The 19,572-nt window shown below is 40.7% G+C and overlaps 1 protein-coding gene across 2 annotated transcripts in view; it reads right to left on the reverse strand.

The window, feature by feature from the left end:
• Window positions 1–19,572, reverse strand: part of LOC118405284 — a 62,033-nt gene that overhangs the window by 14,153 nt on the left and 28,308 nt on the right. For both annotated transcript variants that reach the window (XM_035804704.1, XM_035804703.1), the window contains exons 19-29: window positions 19,423–19,502; window positions 19,048–19,132; window positions 18,345–18,431; window positions 17,600–17,688; window positions 16,663–16,870; window positions 15,659–15,799; window positions 11,867–12,071; window positions 10,752–10,952; window positions 10,217–10,280; window positions 9,371–9,483; window positions 8,415–8,651 (exon numbers count right to left, since the gene is read on the reverse strand). In XM_035804704.1, coding sequence (XP_035660597.1) covers window positions 8,415–8,651; window positions 9,371–9,483; window positions 10,217–10,280; window positions 10,752–10,952; window positions 11,867–12,071; window positions 15,659–15,799; window positions 16,663–16,870; window positions 17,600–17,688; window positions 18,345–18,431; window positions 19,048–19,132; window positions 19,423–19,502 — 1,510 coding nt within the window. The remainder of the gene's footprint in view (window positions 1–8,414; window positions 8,652–9,370; window positions 9,484–10,216; window positions 10,281–10,751; window positions 10,953–11,866; window positions 12,072–15,658; window positions 15,800–16,662; window positions 16,871–17,599; window positions 17,689–18,344; window positions 18,432–19,047; window positions 19,133–19,422; window positions 19,503–19,572) is intronic.

Here is a 19,572-nt window from a genome sequence, read left to right on the forward strand (position 1 = left end):
AAAGGTATGGAAGAAACTAGGGAACACGGAGTCGGCTTTGTCGTCAGGAATACCTTGCTGCACATGATAGAACCACCCACAGGGGGCACAGAAAGGATCATTACCCTACGTCTCTCCACGCACGAGGGTCCTGTCAACCTTCTATGTGTTTATGCTCCAACGTTACAGGCTACTTCTGAAGTCAAGGACCAGTTCTATGGGCAACTTGACAGTGCCATTAAGAAAATCCCAGTATCAGAGCACATTTTCATCCTAGGTGACTTTAATGCTAGGGTGGGCACGGACCAAGAGTCATGGCAGACTGTGCTAGGACATCATGGGATTGGAAAAATGAACGAAAATGGACAAAGACTCCTTGAGCTATGCTGCTATCACAATCTCTGTGTAACAAATACCTTCTTCCAGAATAAAGCTATTCACAAAGCATCCTGGCGACACCCCAGGTCGCAACGCTGGCACCAGCTGGACCTTGTCATTACACGACGTACTTCCCTAAACAGTGTGTGCAATACAAGAGCATACCACAGCGCAGACTGTGATACTGACCACTCTCTTATTGCCGCAAGGATAAAGCTAAGACCTAAAAAATTGCACCACATGAAGAAGAAAGGCCAGCCTAAAATTGACGTCAGTAAGACTATGCTACCTGACAGAAACCAGAAATTTCTAGAATGCCTTGAAGGAACTTTGAACAACATCCAACCACAGGATGCAGAGCACAGGTGGGAAACACTGAGCAAAACCATATACAGTGCAGCAGCCCAGTCGTATGGAAAGAAGGAGCGAAAGAATACAGACTGGTTTGAAGCATACATATCAGAGTTGGAACCTGTCATGGATACAAAACGCAAAGCCCTGGTTTCCTACAAGCAAAATCCCAGCAGTCAAAACTTACAAGCATTAAAAGCTGCCCGACAGGAAGCCCAGCGGGCCTCACGTCGTTGTGCAAACAACTACTGGCTCCTGTTGTCAGAGCGCATCCAGCTTGCTTCAGCAACTGGAGACATCAGGAGGATGTACGAGGGCATCAAACAAGCCACGGGCAAACCAATTAAAAAGAGTGCACCCCTCAAAGCAAAGTCAGGAGAGATCATCACTGACAAAGACAAACAAATGGCACGTTGGGTAGAACATTACCTGGACATTTACTCAACAGAAAACTCAGTCTCACAAGATGCACTTGACAATATTGAAGACTTCTCTGTCCTCGCAGAGCTGGACGCTGACCCTACCATTGAGGAGTTGAGTAAAGCCATTGATTCCATGTCAAATGGGAAAGCGCCTGGTGAAGACAATATCCCAGCTGAGATCATAAAGAGTGGGAAATCTGTCTTGCTGGAACCACTACATGAGCTACTACGTCTATGCTGGAAAGAGGGCAAAGTACCTCAGTCAATGCGAAACTCCAAGATAGTCACTCTGTATAAGAATAAGGGAGACCGTACGGATTGCAACAGCTATAGAGGCATCTCTCTGCTAAGCATTGTGGGAAAAGTCTTTGCCAAAGTGGTCCTTACCAGGCTCCAGGTTCTGGCAGACCGGGTCTACCCGGAATCCCAGTGCGGCTTCCGAGCCGAGAGGTCCACAACTGACATGATATTCTCCGTACGTCAGCTTCAGGAGAAGTGCCGCGAACAGCAGAGGCCACTATACATCGCCTTTATCGACTTGACGAAGGCGTTCGACCTTGTTAGCAGAAGAGGTTTATTCCAACTGCTGAGGAAGATTGGTTGTCCCCCACAGCTGCTAGACATCATCATCTCCTTCCATGAGGACATGAAGGGTGTGGTCAGTTTCGACGGGGAAACCTCTGAGCCCTTTGCAATTCGGTCAGGTGTGAAACAAGGGTGTGTGCTGGCCCCGACCCTGTTCGGGATTTTCTTTTCTCTGCTGTTGAAGTCTGCCTTCGGTCACTCAACTCAAGGTGTCCACCTACACACCCGCAGTGATGGGAAGCTGTTCAACCTGGCCCGACTGAGAGCCAAGACAAAGGTCCGCTCAGTACTGATCAGGGACATGTTGTTTGCCGACGATGCAGCACTGGTCGCACATGTTGAAGATGAGCTGCAACAGTTGCTCAACCAGTTTGCCCATGCGTGCAGTGAATTTGCGCTGACCATCAGCATAAAGAAAACAGTAGTCATGGGCCAGGATGTTCCACAGCCACCCGTCGTCACCATAGGCTCGGAAGTGCTTGAAGTGACAGATCACTTCACGTATCTTGGATCGACGGTTACTAGCAACCTGTCTTTAGACAAGGAAATTGACAGACGGATAGCTAGGGCGGCAGGCGTGATGACCAAGCTCGGAACGAGAGTGTGGAACAATAGCCACCTGACGCTTAACACAAAACTTGAAGTATACCGTTCTTGTGTACTCAGTACGCTTCTGTATGGTAGCGAGACCTGGACTACATATGCCAAACAGGAAAACCGCCTTGAAAGCTTCCATCTTCGTTGCTTAAGGCGCATTCTTGGGATTTCTTGGAGGGACAGAGTACCCAACACCACTGTTCTGGAACGCTCCTGCTCCCTGAGCATCCATCTTCTCCTCTGTCAGCGACGTCTACGCTGGCTGGGACACGTATCCCGAATGAAAGATGGACGCATCCCGAAGGACATCCTGTTTGGTGAACTAGCGACAGGAAAACGGCCAGTAGGACGACCGGCACTGCGCTTTAGAGATGTCTGTAAGCGTGATCTGAAGCTAACTGACATTGACCCAGCTAGCTGGGAACATATTGCAGCAGACCGCAACAGATGGCGTCACACGGTCAAGGATGGTCTTGCAAAGGGCCAGGAAAGACGTACAGAGCATCTTGAGTCAAGGAGACGCAAACGTAAAGAGAAACCGCAACAGGGGTACCCCTCTGCCTTCATATGTCCAAACTGTGGCCGCGACTGCCATGCCAGGATCGGTCTACAGAGCCACAGTAGACGCTGTCAACCACCGTGACCTGATACAGAGCGCTACCATCATCTGGAAAGATGGAAGGATGCCTACTACTACTACTAACCCTCATCCGACCGTATGGGGTCATTTTTGACCCCAGGCGTATATTTTAATCTGCCATAGCAACATTTTTCATCAGAGAAAAAATTCCTTCCATGAATTTGTTTGTATACATGTCTCACAACATCTACCAATTTTCACCGAGTTTTGCCCATAATTGTATAAGCTATACTTGAAAGTTTGTGTCTTGTTCAGTGGGGTCAAAAATGACCCCAGCCAATTATGAATCATTAATTTCATAAATATCAAGACATTTCAATAAGATAACATGCATTCCTCATCATTGCTATTACAGCAACAAGTTATAGTTACTTAGATGAGTAAACAAGACGAATATTTTGAAAGAAATTTAGTATTTTAGTGTAAAACACAGTTTTTCGACATTCTGCATAAATTATGATAATACGCACTAATTACCTATGCTAATGAAAGTGAAAATGTTTCTAATTAATCAAAAAACAATATATAGACAGAATGTGCAGAAGGAACCTACAAGAAAGATCTTTGCGGGAAAATAGACAAGAGTTATTGTATGTATGTGTTTAGATGGCGGAATATGGTGCATAATTAAGTAGTAAATTTGTTACTTTTCACAAATATTGTATTTTTTTCTTGTTAAATACCATTATTATGCTATCAGTATTATTGCATCATCACAATTATTGTTTAGAAATTGATAAGACAAAGCCTTGTTTAAGTAAGTTGAGTATGGTAGATTTTCAGAGCAAATGTGGTTTCTCCTCATTTTCTGCATAAATTATGCTAATGAGTAATAACTACTGACGCCAAAACTTGTAAAAATATTTTTCATAGATTAGTGAAACAGTAAATACATAGAGAAGTCAAAATAAGCCAGCAAAAATATGGCTATGAGCAAAACAAAATGGGGTCAAAAATTACCCCATACGGTCAGATTCGTCGTAAAAATGTAACGGTCGGATGAGGGTTAACGGCGTTTGGTACCATACTAGGTTTACGGAGAACGCCTCAGGGGCTCCACCTAGCGTTATAGTGTACGTCCGTTTGACAAGAATTCCCAGAATTCCGCAGGCATCTGTAGAATTTTTACAGGCATGTGCAGTTGACACCTTCTTATCTGCATCTGCATCTGCATTCTTCCGTTCCCCGAAGGGGATTCCCAAGTAGCCGGGTGTAATTGATACTCCGACCAGGGCAAAGATTACATCTGGAATCCATCAACCGGCCTTTTCACACACATCCTTTATACCCTGGGCCGGGTCAGATCGTGTGTCTTACTTTTTGTGGCACAACATTGCGAAGATAAACTTGTTCTGTTTTACGATGTCAAAAATAATCGCCAAAATTGACTACATTTGTTAGCTGGTGATTTTTGGCCATCAGGAAGAGAAGTTACTTCTAACATTCAAAACATACAATATTGTGCTTGGATTGTTGAAAACTTGGATGTTCAGTTTTCTTCAAAAGAACCATGTAAAAGAAGAAACATGAGGCCAGTGCAGCAGGAAAAGTCCAGCTGACATAGGAGAAATTTTCAATAAATCAACACTGTCATCGAGCTTCTGTTTACTCCGCAGTGTGAATTAACAGACGGTCTCCCGGGTATCAATGCTGGTTACCTTTCATCAGTGATTGATATCTCGTTTGCATTGAGCCAAAATTTGGACATAAATGACATTAATAAGCCATTTTCCTGTGATATTCTCATATATTTGATAAAATGTAACAAAAATAATCATAAAACTAGACAGGTAACATTTGCAAGCAAATACAGAATGGTACCTTCACATGGTCTAGCCTAGCATTTCTACCAGGAAGGGTAAACTGAAATAGTTGCAGATGTTGACACAGGATAAGACAAGAAGGTACAAATATATGTTGATAATTTTTTATCTGTAACGTTATGCATCTTGAATAATGAACACAACGTCTAATATTGTTCCACACAGGGTTTCTCATCATCATCTCATCTCAGTCCCATAGCTACAAGCCACAGGGCAGTCTGTCTGTCCACAAAGGTTCTCCATTTCTGACGGCCGTCAACAGGGTTTACTCGACGACATTTAGCGTGGGGAAGACGGCCGTCTGCGGGAGGGTCAGGGCCTAGGAATTTTTTTCAGCCTCACGTGAAACAAGAAGTACACACAGTCACAATTTTATTGTAAAAAGGAAGCCAAAATATTATAGAATTGAATTCTCGTTTCTGTCTTCTTGAATTAGACTAACTTTGAAGAGAGAAAAATTAAAACAAGCCTACCAAGTTACGGCACACTGTCTAGCGTAGCACAAAATCGGAAGGTACATTCACAAAAACGTCTCACAGAGTTTGCCGCTTGTACTATGCAGCGCGAAGGGTTCTCCTCAGCATGCTCAGTCACACTTTTACGTTTTCTATAATATACCCAGTGTGAAATCGAAGGCTACATGCAAAATGTAGGCTAAATGCAAGAGCTTAAGGGGGGCTTCGCCCCCCTGGGGCCCCCAACGGGGCGCTGCCCCTGGACCCCGCCGTCGGCGGCCCCCGGACCCCTGCCCCGACGCTGTGAAAAAATCCTGGCGAGAACACCGCGGCGCCCCGGCCGCCGCCGCCGCCCCGACTCAATCTGAACAATGTTTGGATGGCTCATGGTAAAACTGGCTTGTGCAGGTTGCAAAACCTATAGCTTAAACAAAATCAAGGAAAGTATCAAAACAAATACTTAGAACTGACCTAGACCGAGACACATTTTGATACTTTGGGGGCATTAAATTTCATTCTGCCTGCGCTCAATTTCATTCTACCTTCCTTGAATTTGATTGCAAAGGGTGCCGATATTCGGCAAAATAAAGTCAATTGAAAGCTCTGTGAATTTCTTGATCTCTTATTACTTCTTGGCAAAATGAATTCCACAAATCATTCAGAGGACGGCTTCTGGCTCAATTCAGGCCGTCTAAAGCAAGATGTAGTTATTATTTGACGAGCGGACACTTCCGTGTTGCGTAGCAGCGGTCGCTGACCTCGTTCGAACACCATGTTCCATATCTCCCGGGCGGGTTCCATAGCTACCGGTCGTTGACCTCGGGTCCTTGGAACGTAGTTCTAACGTTCTATTGGGGCTCAAAAGTTCGATTTTGTGTTAAAATTGCTATTTTTTTCACCCTTTTTTGCCCCATAAAATCATTTTTTGGTATCTTTAGGGGACCAAATGAACAAGGTGCAGTGTCTTATGTGCAGACCTACCAGCTTGCTGAATTACGAAATATTCCAAGGTCTAGTTTCGGAGATATTCATGTTTTTTATTTGTACGGAAAAGAGGAAGAAGAACAGGACAGGACAGGACTTGCACAGGACAACTCAATAGTAGTGATTCTTACATGTTCTTGTAGATTGTGTGTGGATTTCATAGGCTTTGGTGATATTATAAATGCTAGAGCGTTAAAAGGTCTTTAGAATAGACCAACTCCCTTGCCCACCCAGCACGGCGTCACGAGGGTTTTTGCTCTAAAGGCATGTTTAGTTGCATCATCCCTTTTGAGGGGAATAAGTCGAGAATCGGTTGACGGATCTTCATGATATTTGGAATGTAGATAGCTTCAGACTGGCCTTACATAATTAAATGCTTATCACGAAAATCAGGGGCTTATTTGCCTCATTGATGAGGGCAGTTTATAAATACACTGCATTTTCATGTTAGAATGCTTAAAAATATGCCATGCCAGAGAAATATCAAGCTTACTGTTAAGCTAAGGATATATTGGCAAATGAGGACCTAATTTGAAAATCAATGAGAAACATTTATGGTCACTCGTCACAAGAGACCGTCCTTCTTACGCTTGTTAACAGCAATACCCTACAAACATCCATCGCGTAATACATTCTTCATACATACGGCCAGGCGAAAGGAAATACAACAGACCTACAACAAGAATCATTAATACTTATAAACAATAAAATCGTCCGCCATGGCAATAGTTTTTACTGCCACACTTATTCTTGTTGGGCCGGTGCAGAAAAAAACGGCCTTAAAAAAACAATGGACAGGATGATGGGACAGGATGTTGGACCAGTACAAAAATGAACAGATTAAACTGTTGGGCATTTACGTGTTTAAGGGCTTACAGGTCCAAGAAAAATAACAAGAGTGAAGTAAAGAGATGATAGCCAAGTTTCTACAGGCTAACTTTTAAACTAGAAGCAGTAAGTGTTGTTTACAGGAATTTATGATTTTAAAAGGCAAATGGACGTCGGATACTTGACCAAAAATAATCCTTTGTATCGAAATGGACCATTGTTTTGAGTATCGCCCTTTTACAACTTTTCACAGATAATTAGGTCCAGGTTCAGGTCCTTACGGGGACCTAATCCTTTGGACCTGGACCGTACCTGGACCTAATTTTTCTGTACCAGTACCTATTACCTATACCCTATTCTTCCATTTATCTCTTCCGAGCTTTATCTTTCAGAGCTTTGGTGCAATATACCAAGGTCGTAGTTATGACCAAAAATGACGTTGTCTGAATCTTCTGTAATTTTAAGTAGCTTTCAAGGGTTAAACTATCAACGGAGAAACCCTGTCCCAGATTTGCGGCCAACGATCAATTAGTCGGTCTATGCTCACATGAAACCATAATTCTACTTCCTTAATCCCTACAGCATTACCGGCGCTGATGTAAGAACAGGTGTAAATTAAGCATCAGCTGACTTCTAACAATCGCCGACGATCCCAATGGATTGAGTGCAGATCGATTTAACACCAGGCATATCAATGCGCGAAAATGTCATTGAAATTGGACCAAATTTTGGACTGAACAGCACCGGTCTTTATCAAGCAATGCACAACCCACTGCTGTCGTGACGTCACGCTATGCAGATAAAACACGTGACCCAGTAGTGGATCGAAGGTTGTAGGAAGTCTATGGCGTCCACCGTCTATGTTCAGGGATGGTTGTTAAGCTCTAATGTAGATGTCTTTTTGATCCCTCTAGCGGAAAAGTCTTGCTCTATGTCCAAGAGTTTAACTTTGTCCTGTGAGACTGAATGACTCGGTGATTCTATGTGAATACGTTGGGAAACTTATTTGGGAAACTGGGAAAGTTGGGAAACTTAGTTGGGAAACTGAGGTTGTTGAACTCGGGCGTCAAAGAATCTACATCAGAGCTTTATAACCGTCCCTGAACAAAGAAGGTGGGCGTCATAGACTTCCCGCAACCTATAATCCACTACATACTGAGTCACGTGTTCTATCAGAATGACGTGACGTCATGCAGTGGATCTTGCATTCCTTGACAAAGACTGGTGCTGTTCAGTTAAAAGCTTTTGTGTTGGAAATTACAGTTTAACTAGTTCAACAATGACTTATACCAACACAGATGAACTTTTAAGTTCATAAGATCATAAGTATCATTCGATAAATTATAGATTTTATTTAAAAAATGAAGCTTACCACATTGCGGTACGTCGCAGAGTTCCTGTTCTTTTCTGGGATCCAGGGTGTAACAAAAAACTCCAACCGCGCCGTTAGGATTCCGACAGAAGGCACCCACCAGTCCAGCTTCGGGGAACTTACTTGGCGTTGTGGAGTGTTGATGTGGAAACTGGCTTCCCCACATTTGACACGGTATCCCTGATTTGGTAACAGAGACTGTCCCCCTGTAAGATGCTCCTCTTCCCATCTGACAGTCTAAAGGGTGCAGAAATAGAGGACAAAATGATAATCTACGCAAATGATCTACGCAAGCCTGGCCTAGTCTCGTGTTCTCTCGCGAGATAGAGACTTGGTCATTCTCCGTGATCAAGATGTGCTGTCAGACATCGAAAATTTGAAAGTACATACTTTACCTTTAGAACAGTCACTGTTGGAAGAATATTTGTAATAACTGTATACTGTGACTGAGGAACCTCTTCAACAACAAAGGGATGGATGCATTGTATTAAAAAAAAGAAACACACCAACTCAAGAAGAAAAAGGCACGTCTGAGATAATCATGAAGCTCTTGGTATAGGTGTAGAATTTATAGAATCTTAGTAATGTGTTTTAAGCTAAAGGCCAGGATAAGATATGGCTAGAAAAATATGACTTTTGGTTATATCTAATGTATGCGAACGTTCTTCTTTAGTCTGAGATATGTGAATAACTAGGGTAAACATAGCGTATTGCAAAAAAAAATTGCAACAGAATCAAAAGCATTCTAATACACTTTAAGCCTTAGACATATTTGACATAAAGAATGATTACAAAAATGATAAATAAGTTCTTAGTATACGATAACACTTCGATGCAGAATCATAAGTTCCAAAAATATTTTACCTTAATTTCGGAAAAAAAAAACATTTATAGTTTCTTCTGCTTTGAATGATTGTAGTAAAGTGTATTAATAAACATATGTGGATAGTACGTACTTGTGCTGCATTTGTCTCCTTGTTGAACGGCGTTAGGAGGGCATTTTTTAACGCACACTCCATTTCTAGAGAGCTTGCACACACATGTTGGTGGGCTTTCTAAATTTGGTTTTCTTGTTTCAAAAAGAAGAGAGGGATAATAAATGTTATTCTGTGTCATTTTGCACTCAAAATAGCTAGAAATATTAAGTAAAGCCACTTGGTTTAGTTCAGTGATATGATAAAGATGGTGCAGATGAAGGAAACATAAATAATTATTAAACAGATTATTGCAAGACTTCCAGTTTTTAACATTTTTGCTACCGCAAAAGCATTGGTTATTTTGAAGTTGCATCTGATCGGAAATTGAAAGCGACTATTGTTTATTGTTTATAAACTCCTTTAGTTGTTGACGACTTTTACAGTTTGCAACATCTACTCTTCCAGGAGTAATGATTACACATAACACTTGGACACATAACATATACAACATATAGCATGTCATTCACAATACCATTAAAAACGCATGTACCTTATCAAAGTTATCAAATACCTCATGAAACACCCTTGTTTCATTAGCTGCTGTCTAAACATCTTGGATGTGCTCACAGATTGTAACTCATCTGCTAGTTGGTTACATTCAGATGTTGCTCTTTATGTGAAATATTTCTTCAGACTATTAGTCTTTGGTTTCTCAGTTCTAAAGTTTTTCAGCGTTGCATATCTCTTATGGTAGCTGTGCTGGTTAGATACCAGATGTAGTTTGCAGTACAATGATGATGGTTCCTTGGAGATGAGTGTTTTGTGAAATGTATACACTATTTGCACCAACAAGGTATATCATAAATCGGTTATCCTGGTACTTACTTCAGGTCGGGGCATTTAGAGACACAGATGGTTTTGCCTTCATGGTCGACTTCAATAATGTTACCTATTCAATACAAATGGATTTAATAAACATAAACACTTTATTTATGAGGTTGCAAAATGCATTTTTACGAACAACATGCAATTAAATCAAAGGAGAGGTTCGTCAAAAATAAATCTACACGAAAGACAATAGTTCTTTGCTAATGTACAGCGCATTTTTTTTCACTTCATATTTCTAAAAATCCAACCCAAATCTTTAGACTTTAAATTGAGGACTTGTTACCGGTTCATGCTTCATAGAATTAGCAATTTATAATTTGGATGATGACAAAGTCAAAGATATTTATTGTAAACATTTTAGACACCTTAGAAATTGAAATAATTTCGAATTCAAAATGAAATCTAGAATCAAATTCAAAATATGTTTGTGCAGAATCTCAGTATTGAAGTTGTCCCTTTACAACATTTGGATATGTAAATTTCAGCTTTAAGAAGCAGCATATTCAAAACTGAATTGCTCGTTGTTACTTACATATGCATGATTTTCTGTCGGAGCTCATTCTACTGTTAGCCGGACACGAGCATGACTTGTTAGCGGTGTCAACGTTGAGAAATTTCGGACATCCACCCTCTGGAACGCATTGGTTTGTGCCATCTCCCATGTCAATTGTGAAGTGCTTGCAACGGCGACACTCTGTATCAAGCTTCGAACCAGGTGTTTTTGGATTGCATCCTAAAATTGCGAAAAATTATTTGTGCATTAGTGACAACTTTGTTTGCGGTTGACTAAAGGTGAATGAAGTGACATAGCAGGGGTAAGAGCGTGATAAAAAAACACAAATTCACATTTTGCCTTTTACTGTTCAGGTGGTATCTCACTGCACTTGGGGCTCCGGTGCGGTACTGCGGGGTTCAAAAGATTACTCAACGAATTTCAGAGACGGATTTAAATTACATTTTTTTACGTTTTGTGTATTTTGTTGTCTTCTAAGTCATACTTTTACATATTATGCAATATCTTAATTCTAAAAGAAATCGCCAAAAATAACGCAACAGTGCCGTGGTGAACGAACCCCGCAGTGCCGCACCTGTGCCCAAAGTACAGTGAGATACCACCTTTACTCATCAACCTGTTACGATAATTGTTATACTCGCATATATATTTGTTGATTTTTTATCTTAAGTTTGCTTGTGTAACATATTATGGCTTCAGACATGTGGTTAAAGCTAAAAGTTGCAAGTTTTAACTTTGGGTACTAGACAAAGACCAAATGAGGAAAGATCGACATTAGAGCGACCGAAAGTTTGAGTTGGGCTTTTTGCCTTTAGTGGATCAAAAGTATCAGTCTTCTTCACAGTCTTTCTTTAAGCAGATGACTGAGTGTATTTGTGATACACTAAAATGGTGAGATGAGAAAGATGAGAAAAGGAGAAGACGGGAAGAAATGAACAGGGTGCAAAGGCTGGTTTAAGAGCTCAAGCTATATTCGGTGAGACAAAATCGCCAAGGACAATGCTTTAACTTGAGCCTAAAGATCATAATTTAAGTAACCAGCAATACTATACACTATAGGTTAAATCTGTTTGACATTCAATCATCAAATATTGGGAACTTTGATGCCTTTTACTATAAATCAAAACAAGTACCATCACACTCTGGGTGGCAATCTTGCACACATTTGCCGTCCTCCAGCTTGGTCCCTCCTATACATTCTTTGGATCCTGCTTCACTTCCTTCGATGACTCGCGCGTCCATGATCTCTACGTTGGCTTCCCCACTGCCAAACGAGTAGTACCGAATGCCTAATGGTGGATTGTAATCATTGTAGACCAGGTAGGCCTTGCCTTTTTCCTGCCGGTATAAACATAGAAATTTTGTTTAGACAAATTAATGGATTGAGAACAGGTTTGTTCCACACCATTCCTTGACCATTGTAGCCCTTGGGCTAAATTTCAAATATACAATATATTCCAAGAGCACAGTGTTCGTTAGTAGGGCAGAAACTACATGTTTAAACAGCAATGATGTTAGTTTGATATACTGATATAGTTAGTTTGTAGTTGTTAGTGATAAATGTTATATGCCATACATTGTACCTGACACAATCGTTACAATAAACTTTACTTTACTTGACAATATCAAAGGGGCCGTTAAAACTATATACAGAGCAGATAATATAAACTATGCCCTTCAGTATGCTACAGGCACCCATACAGTGCAGTCATCAGTGGTGGCCTGGCTGAGAAAGTCTACCAAGTACAAGTTACTCTTCAAATCATGTTTGAAATCTAGAGACAACAGATAATGAATTGAAGTAACACCACACGTCATAAAGAAGTTAACTTGAAGGACCCTTAGCCCAGAATATGAAGTAACGACAGCACTGGGTTGCTTTTCAGTGAGACTTTGGCTGGCAGTTATGAGTACAGTTCTAAAGAGCATAGGTCTGTACTGGTTTCTTACTATAAGTCGAGTATCACAAGTCATGTTTCTATACACACAACTCATGAAAACTATAAACTCTGAGGAAGATATTTTCAAGCTTTAGATGTAGATGCAAATAGATACTTTGATACAATTTTGACAAGGCTGATTTGAAATTTGAAGAAAGTTGTTTTTCCAAGAACTGCAGATACTATTATCTTATTATCACATGATCTTATCTAATTGAAACCTTGCATTATGTAACTTTGTTACTTACTTTGGGATATTCTGTTTGATTTGATAATGTTCCTATGAAACCCAGTACAGGATATTTGACTCAGTGACCAGCAATATGCTAATCTGTCTCTGACCATTGTTTCTAGCCGGAAGACAGTCTGGGATGTTTATGAGTTTATGTGGTTATAGGGGTCAATCCACCATTCAAACTGCTGGATAAGTCACAGTGTGAGCACTTCCTTATTGCTCTTACCCTTTGCAAGAAATACGCCGGTTTAAGGCAAAAAAACGCCTCGAGGTGTATATGATGTCATAACGCATGGTCCTTTGCTAGAACCAACGAATGGAATCACCAACTAAGCGAAGCTTTACAAATGCTTCACTTGTGAAGCTTGCACAGTATTTACACATGTACAAGTACATTGATAATGTGGTTCAAAATGTACAGGAGCAGTATATACAAATGCATCAGTTGTTATCATACATTATTTAACAACATCTGCAAATGTATATATCACTCCTATCGACATTTACACTATCAGAGGTTTCTTGGGTTTCTGAACAACTTGCCATTAGATAGTCCTGTTTGGGGGTGAACAACGTATCGTAGGCTTGAATATGGAGGGAAAATTTTGGACAGTGTATGTGGTTTTACTAGCTTACACGTTGGCATTCATATGTCTCGGAAGACAATGGTAGGCAGACAGGAAGGGTTAGGCGACCCGTCTATCTGGCCTTTACGTGATTGTTTTAGGTCGTCTACAGGGACAACCTTACATAGATGGCTGCTAAACCTCAAACAGGGCTTGAAATTCATATTTGGGATTAGGTGCACTGGTGCACCAAGCTTATGAAATTGGGTGCACCAAAAAATGTTTGGGTGCACCACTTAAATTGAAGAAATAACCTAGTAATAAAACTTAATTACAAGCTATCAAATTCTTAAACAAGTACCATGATAGACATTTTTAGTATCTTTCTATCACTTAGATGTCAAGAATATGATGTATACTAGAATAATATACTATAGAAATTGCTAAACTTTCATTCCAACACGAATTAATATAGGGACTTACCCTAAATTTTCGGTCAACTCCGTCGACCTTGTTCACAGAATGACCCTATCTCCAGCAGTGACGTCAGGAATACGCCACTTTCGCAGGAGGGGGTCATAAGTATCAGAGAGTCTGTGCCGCCCCCCGTCTCTGTTGAGTGTGGGCCGGTGGGCTCTAATGTACACTGCCTCCTTCACTCCTCGCGCGAAGAAATCCTGTTCTGAGTCTAAGATTTTGACTTTGTCCAACGAAATGGAATGTCCCGGAGACTCTATATGTATATGTTGCGCCACCTCAGACGATTTGACAGAGCTAGGACGCCGATGTTCGAGGAACCTAGTTTTCAGTGCACGTTCCGTCTCACCAATGTACGTTTCCTTACAAGGGCCTTTCTTAGTTTTCCCTTGACACGTGATTTTGTACACCACCCCACACCTACTTTCTTTGGGAGTTTTTTCCTTGGGTGCCACTAGGAACTTCTTGAGCGTACGTGTCGGCTTGAAACAGGTCTTAATCCCGTATTTGTTGAAGACCCTCCTAAGGGCTTCCGAGGTTCCTTTCAAATAGGGCAAAACGACAAGACCTCTGTATGTTTGGGAAGAAAGCCGGTTTTGGGTGGTGTTATTTTGGGGTTCTGATCTTGGAGTAGTAGCCTTCTTAATCGCCCAGTCTGGGTAGCCGCACACTTTCAATGTCTTAATCACGTGGTCTTTCTCTCTTTGTTTATCCCGCTGGTCTGTGATTAAAGTCTCCGCTCTATGGAACAGGGTGCGGATCACCCCTAACTTATGGTCTAGAGGATGGTTCGACTTAAAGTTTAAATATTGATCCGTGTCTATTTTCTTTTTTGTAGATTTCGATGTGAAGTGTTCCATCTTCTTGGACAACTGTCAGAGTATCAAGGAAAGGGAGGGACTTGTTTTGTTCAGATTCAAATGTGAATTTGATATCTGGGTCCAAAATATTCAGATGGTTAGTGAATTCATCCGCAAACGCCTTCTTCAGTTTGGTATGAGTGTCGTCCAACGTACATTGGTGAGACGGAACGTGCACTGAAAACTAGGTTCCTCGAACATCGGCGTCCTAGCTCTGTCAAATCGTCTGAGGTGGCGCAACATATACATATAGAGTCTCCGGGACATTCCATTTCGTTGGACAAAGTCAAAATCTTAGACTCAGAACAGGATTTCTTCGCGCGAGGAGTGAAGGAGGCAGTGTACATTAGAGCCCACCGGCCCACACTCAACAGAGACGGGGGGCGGCACAGACTCTCTGATACTTATGACCCCCTCCTGCAAAAGTGACGTGTTCCTGACGTCACTGTTGGAGATAGGGTCATTCTGTGAACAAGGTCGACGGAGTTGACCGAAAATTTAGGGTAAGTCCCTATATTAATTCGTGCTGGAATGAAAGTTTAGCAATATCCATAATGCATTCTACCAACACAGATGAACTTTCATGCTAAGTTAGAATAATATACTTTGATATCTTTACCTACACAAACCTAAGAAAATATGTGCACCCACAGAAAATAATTGGGTGCACATCTCTAAATTTGGGTGCACCTGGGTGCACAAACATCCAGTATTTTGAGCCCTGTTAAATCATGAGGGTAGTACTGTAGTCAGAGCTATACGTTGATCGCTGTATTTCATAATGTTTATCAATATATGATCTGTGTGTACGCAAATGTATATCTGCAAGCGCACACATTCGACTTACGGATGTGTCAGATCCGATTCCATACTTGATGAAGGTTCTTGTGCTTTCCTCATCGATGCAAATAAAGTACGGCTGGAACAGGTTGGAGGCACCAAGACCCCGAGCAGCCTTCGCTCCTTCATATTTTACCAGCTTCATACCCTGTAAACATTTGTTAGAAACTGTGTACGTCAAAATTTGAACTCATTACTTCACTCAGACTTTTCACTCTATATGAAAATCTAATGGCATTTAATCAGTGCAAATGCAGCACCCAATTACACTAAAAGAGAGCGTAAATTTGGTATCAGAGTAGCAGACTTGTTTAACTTAATACCAGAATTGCCGCTTTGCTCACAATGGTATTTCATTCAAATGAATAAGTTATTTATCTTCTGAACAGCTAAATATTCTTAACTATTAAAACTATCATTAGTTAGATCCTTGGAACATTAGATATAAAGACTACTTTTCCTATCTTTATACAAGATGAAGGGAGCATGATACCAATGTCACATTTATTATGACGTTGGATTTCACTAAATTGTATCTCCCAAAAAACATTTGAGAAAAGAACTAAGAATAGTCTACAATGCGGTATCAACTGCCCAAAGAGCTAGGAAATAGGAGTTCCTTTTAAAAAAAATGGTACAAATTATGTTCGGTGCCCAAAGAATTCATTTTATACATCAATGATTCTCCTACGCAGAGAGATCCAACGGCACCAGCAAACCGCCTCTTGTCTGTACTCTGCTATCTCAACAGTCACAATCAGTTCCTGTGGGCGTCGTTACAAACCAGCTGTCAGCCAATCAGAGAATAAGCCTGTAAGTTTTCAAAAGGGATCTAGCATATATAATGGTAAGCTCATTAATATTTATTACAGGGCGGTCAGGAACTGATGGTGACGGTTGAGATAGCAGAGTACAGACAAGATGCGGTTTGATGGCTCCGTTGGATGTCTCTGCGAAGGAGAATGACATCAATGAACTGCTTCCTTATTGTTGAGGTCCTTAAGGAATCACCTTATAGAGTGCCACGCCTTTCAGGCCGATCTGAAGATGGAACCAGGTTCTCTGGATCTTCGGAATGGCAGAGAACACCACGAAAATGTCGCCTGCTGATATCCCGACAAAGTAGAGACACTGTCCCGTCTCCACTTTAGGATCTATCTGGTAGGAGTTGGACCACTTCACGCTACAGGGTGCTTGAACAATACTCGCCAAAGCTTCACTGCAAAGACAAAATAAACTCAAAATCATATCAAGTTACTGGATTAACTTCTTTTTGCATTAACGTTGTATCAACATTGTAAACATCAATCGACCGTTCTTTATTAAATCCATACTCTATCCCAAAAGGGAATGTTCTGATCCTGCTAAAGGTATTTTTCTGAATCCCAAATCTTACTTGTATCGGCCATTTGATACTGAACGTGGACAAGGAAGCAGTTGCATTTTAAAGCATTAACCCCCCGAGTACCCTCCAATTAAATTACAGCCAGGTGTAACACATTAAAATGCGAACAGCCATTGGACAAACTTCAACTTGGTAGATCTTAATTAAGAAATATTTACACGAACTTTAGAATTACTTCTGCAAGGGAGTTTGCCGTTTCGAAACGGGGCGAAAGTCGATTTCACGACAAACTCCTTTTCCCGGCACAAGATAACCTAACGAACGTTGAAATTCGTGCCCCCCTCCCCCCTTTAAAGTAAAAGCAGCCCCGTTTGAATACTGTAAACGTAGAAATGTTCGCGGTGGATTAATGTTCGCGGGTTCGAACTTAAAACCACCGCGAATATTTTTCTATTATGGTATTAGACTACAGTCCAAGGTGTTACCGCGAAATTAAATCCACCGCGAAAAGCCCGTTTTCCCGCTACCGCGAAATTAAATCCCCGCGAACTTAAATGCATTTACAGTATTGCAACGGGGGCTAGTCTCTGTTCTCATCTTTACCTGTCTTGTCTTGAATGCTCTAACAGGCTGACATACTCAGCCCGGCCGACGATCGTGTTTGTCTTCAGACCAGTTAGTTCCCCTAGACTCTGTCAAAAGAAGCGGGATAAATGTTGCTCAGTTTTGAATGCATTTTAGCCATGTTGATCCAACTATATTGATCCACGCGCGCATGGAATTTCGTCCGTTTGCAAATAAAAAAAAATATATCCGGCCCTAATGTGAAAAGTAGATGCAATGTGATAAAATATATGAGATAATTTGCAAAAAAATATCAGAAGACTAGGTTAAGATAAGCTGAGGAAGCTTGCAACATGTCTCATTCAACCATGGTAGGACCACATCAGGCTGGTTACGTGCAACTTTTTTTGTCATAGATTATGCAAATGAGTTCCTCAGTTTTCCATTCAATATGCAAATTAGCTCTTATTTTGAATAGTTTGTATTTCATTCCGTTCATCTTTATCTTAGTTGAACACATACAAAAAATCATGATAATTCGTTATTCTTTCTTGAGTTATCCTCTTCAAAATTCTTTGTCAAAAATGCCTGTTATTCCAAAACAAACCGCTAGAGGTCAGGCACACACACACAGACACACATACATACACAGAAGCGCTAGTTAAAATATAACATTTATGAATATTTCTTGGAGGTTATTACTAGTAAAATGTAGCTTGTTTGAATGCCATTACAGTATAAAAAAAAGAAAATGCACCAAATGAATTATAGCAGACATTTGTACCTTTTTGGAGGCTTCTAGGTTTTCGGCTGTCACTGAAAACTGGCCAGTAACTTCGTTATACGTCATCACAAAGCCAAAACAGGAGACCTGTGCAGAGAGAAATTAACAAAAAATATATATTTGATTAAAATACTCGTTGTCATGTTTCTACAAATGACACAACGTACATAAAATGAATAAAAGGAAGGGTGTGTTGCGAACGTTCCATGACGCATTCTACATTCTAACAAGAGACCAGAAGATATTCTTCTACTGAGCAACATCACTCTGGAACACCCTCTTTACTTCTACTTAGATATTCACCTTTACCGCGTCGTTCAAAGGGAATCTCTGGAACAATTTAGGAGACATTTTCATGCATATGCAATGTCCCCGTAGATACCGTAATTGAAGTGAAACTGTTGGATAGTTGTAAAAGTGCCACCAATATGGAAGCCATCACTGTAGTTACCAGCTTGCCAATTGATACCAGTGTATCACTTTTACTACACTAAATCACTTCTTTAATACAGGGATGAATGCCTTATTATTTGTGATGCCACGTTTTGTCACTTCAAATCTTGTTACGACGTTTATGGTGTCCGTTTTGAAAATTAAGACGTCTTGTTTTTCCTAACCATCTTGTTTTTTTCGCGTTATCTCTGCATAGAATGTCATCCATAAAACGTACTTGCTGTGGCCTGAGAAGCAAATCACGATTTACCCTTTTATTTTTAGTGTCACCACTCCCTCCGTTGAAATGACTGTTAAACGCGTGAACGCGGGTTCCTGGTAAGTGACAGTTCCACCTAGGAAAGGAAAAGATTACCTTTTATTAATCGGTAAAAATGGAGATTAACGATAACGAGTCATCCCATACCTTTAGCACAGAAACAGCAGAGATCGAATTGTATTTTAATATTGTCTACCTTGATGTCTAATATTCATAAGTTTACGTGTCATAGTCTTACTAACTTTCGGAAAACAGATATTAGTTTTCTGACATCATAAATGGTTATTTACTAGATTTGTCTAAATTTGCCAAACTAAAAAAATGATTAATGCAGAATTTCCATTATTATAATGTCATTGACTTTACCTGTCGTTTGCAAAAACTAGGAAGGCCGCTGCGGTCTTTTTGATGTTTTCGCCGATGTCATGAGGAAGATCAAAGATGATCTGCGGGACAGATGGGGGTATAAGTACGCTAACATCTTCGAACACATAAAACATTTGTTTCAATTTTAGC

The sequence above is a fragment of the Branchiostoma floridae genome, chromosome 18, assembly GCF_000003815.2.
Source record: "Branchiostoma floridae strain S238N-H82 chromosome 18, Bfl_VNyyK, whole genome shotgun sequence".
Taxonomy (NCBI): Eukaryota; Metazoa; Chordata; class Leptocardii; order Amphioxiformes; family Branchiostomatidae; genus Branchiostoma; species Branchiostoma floridae.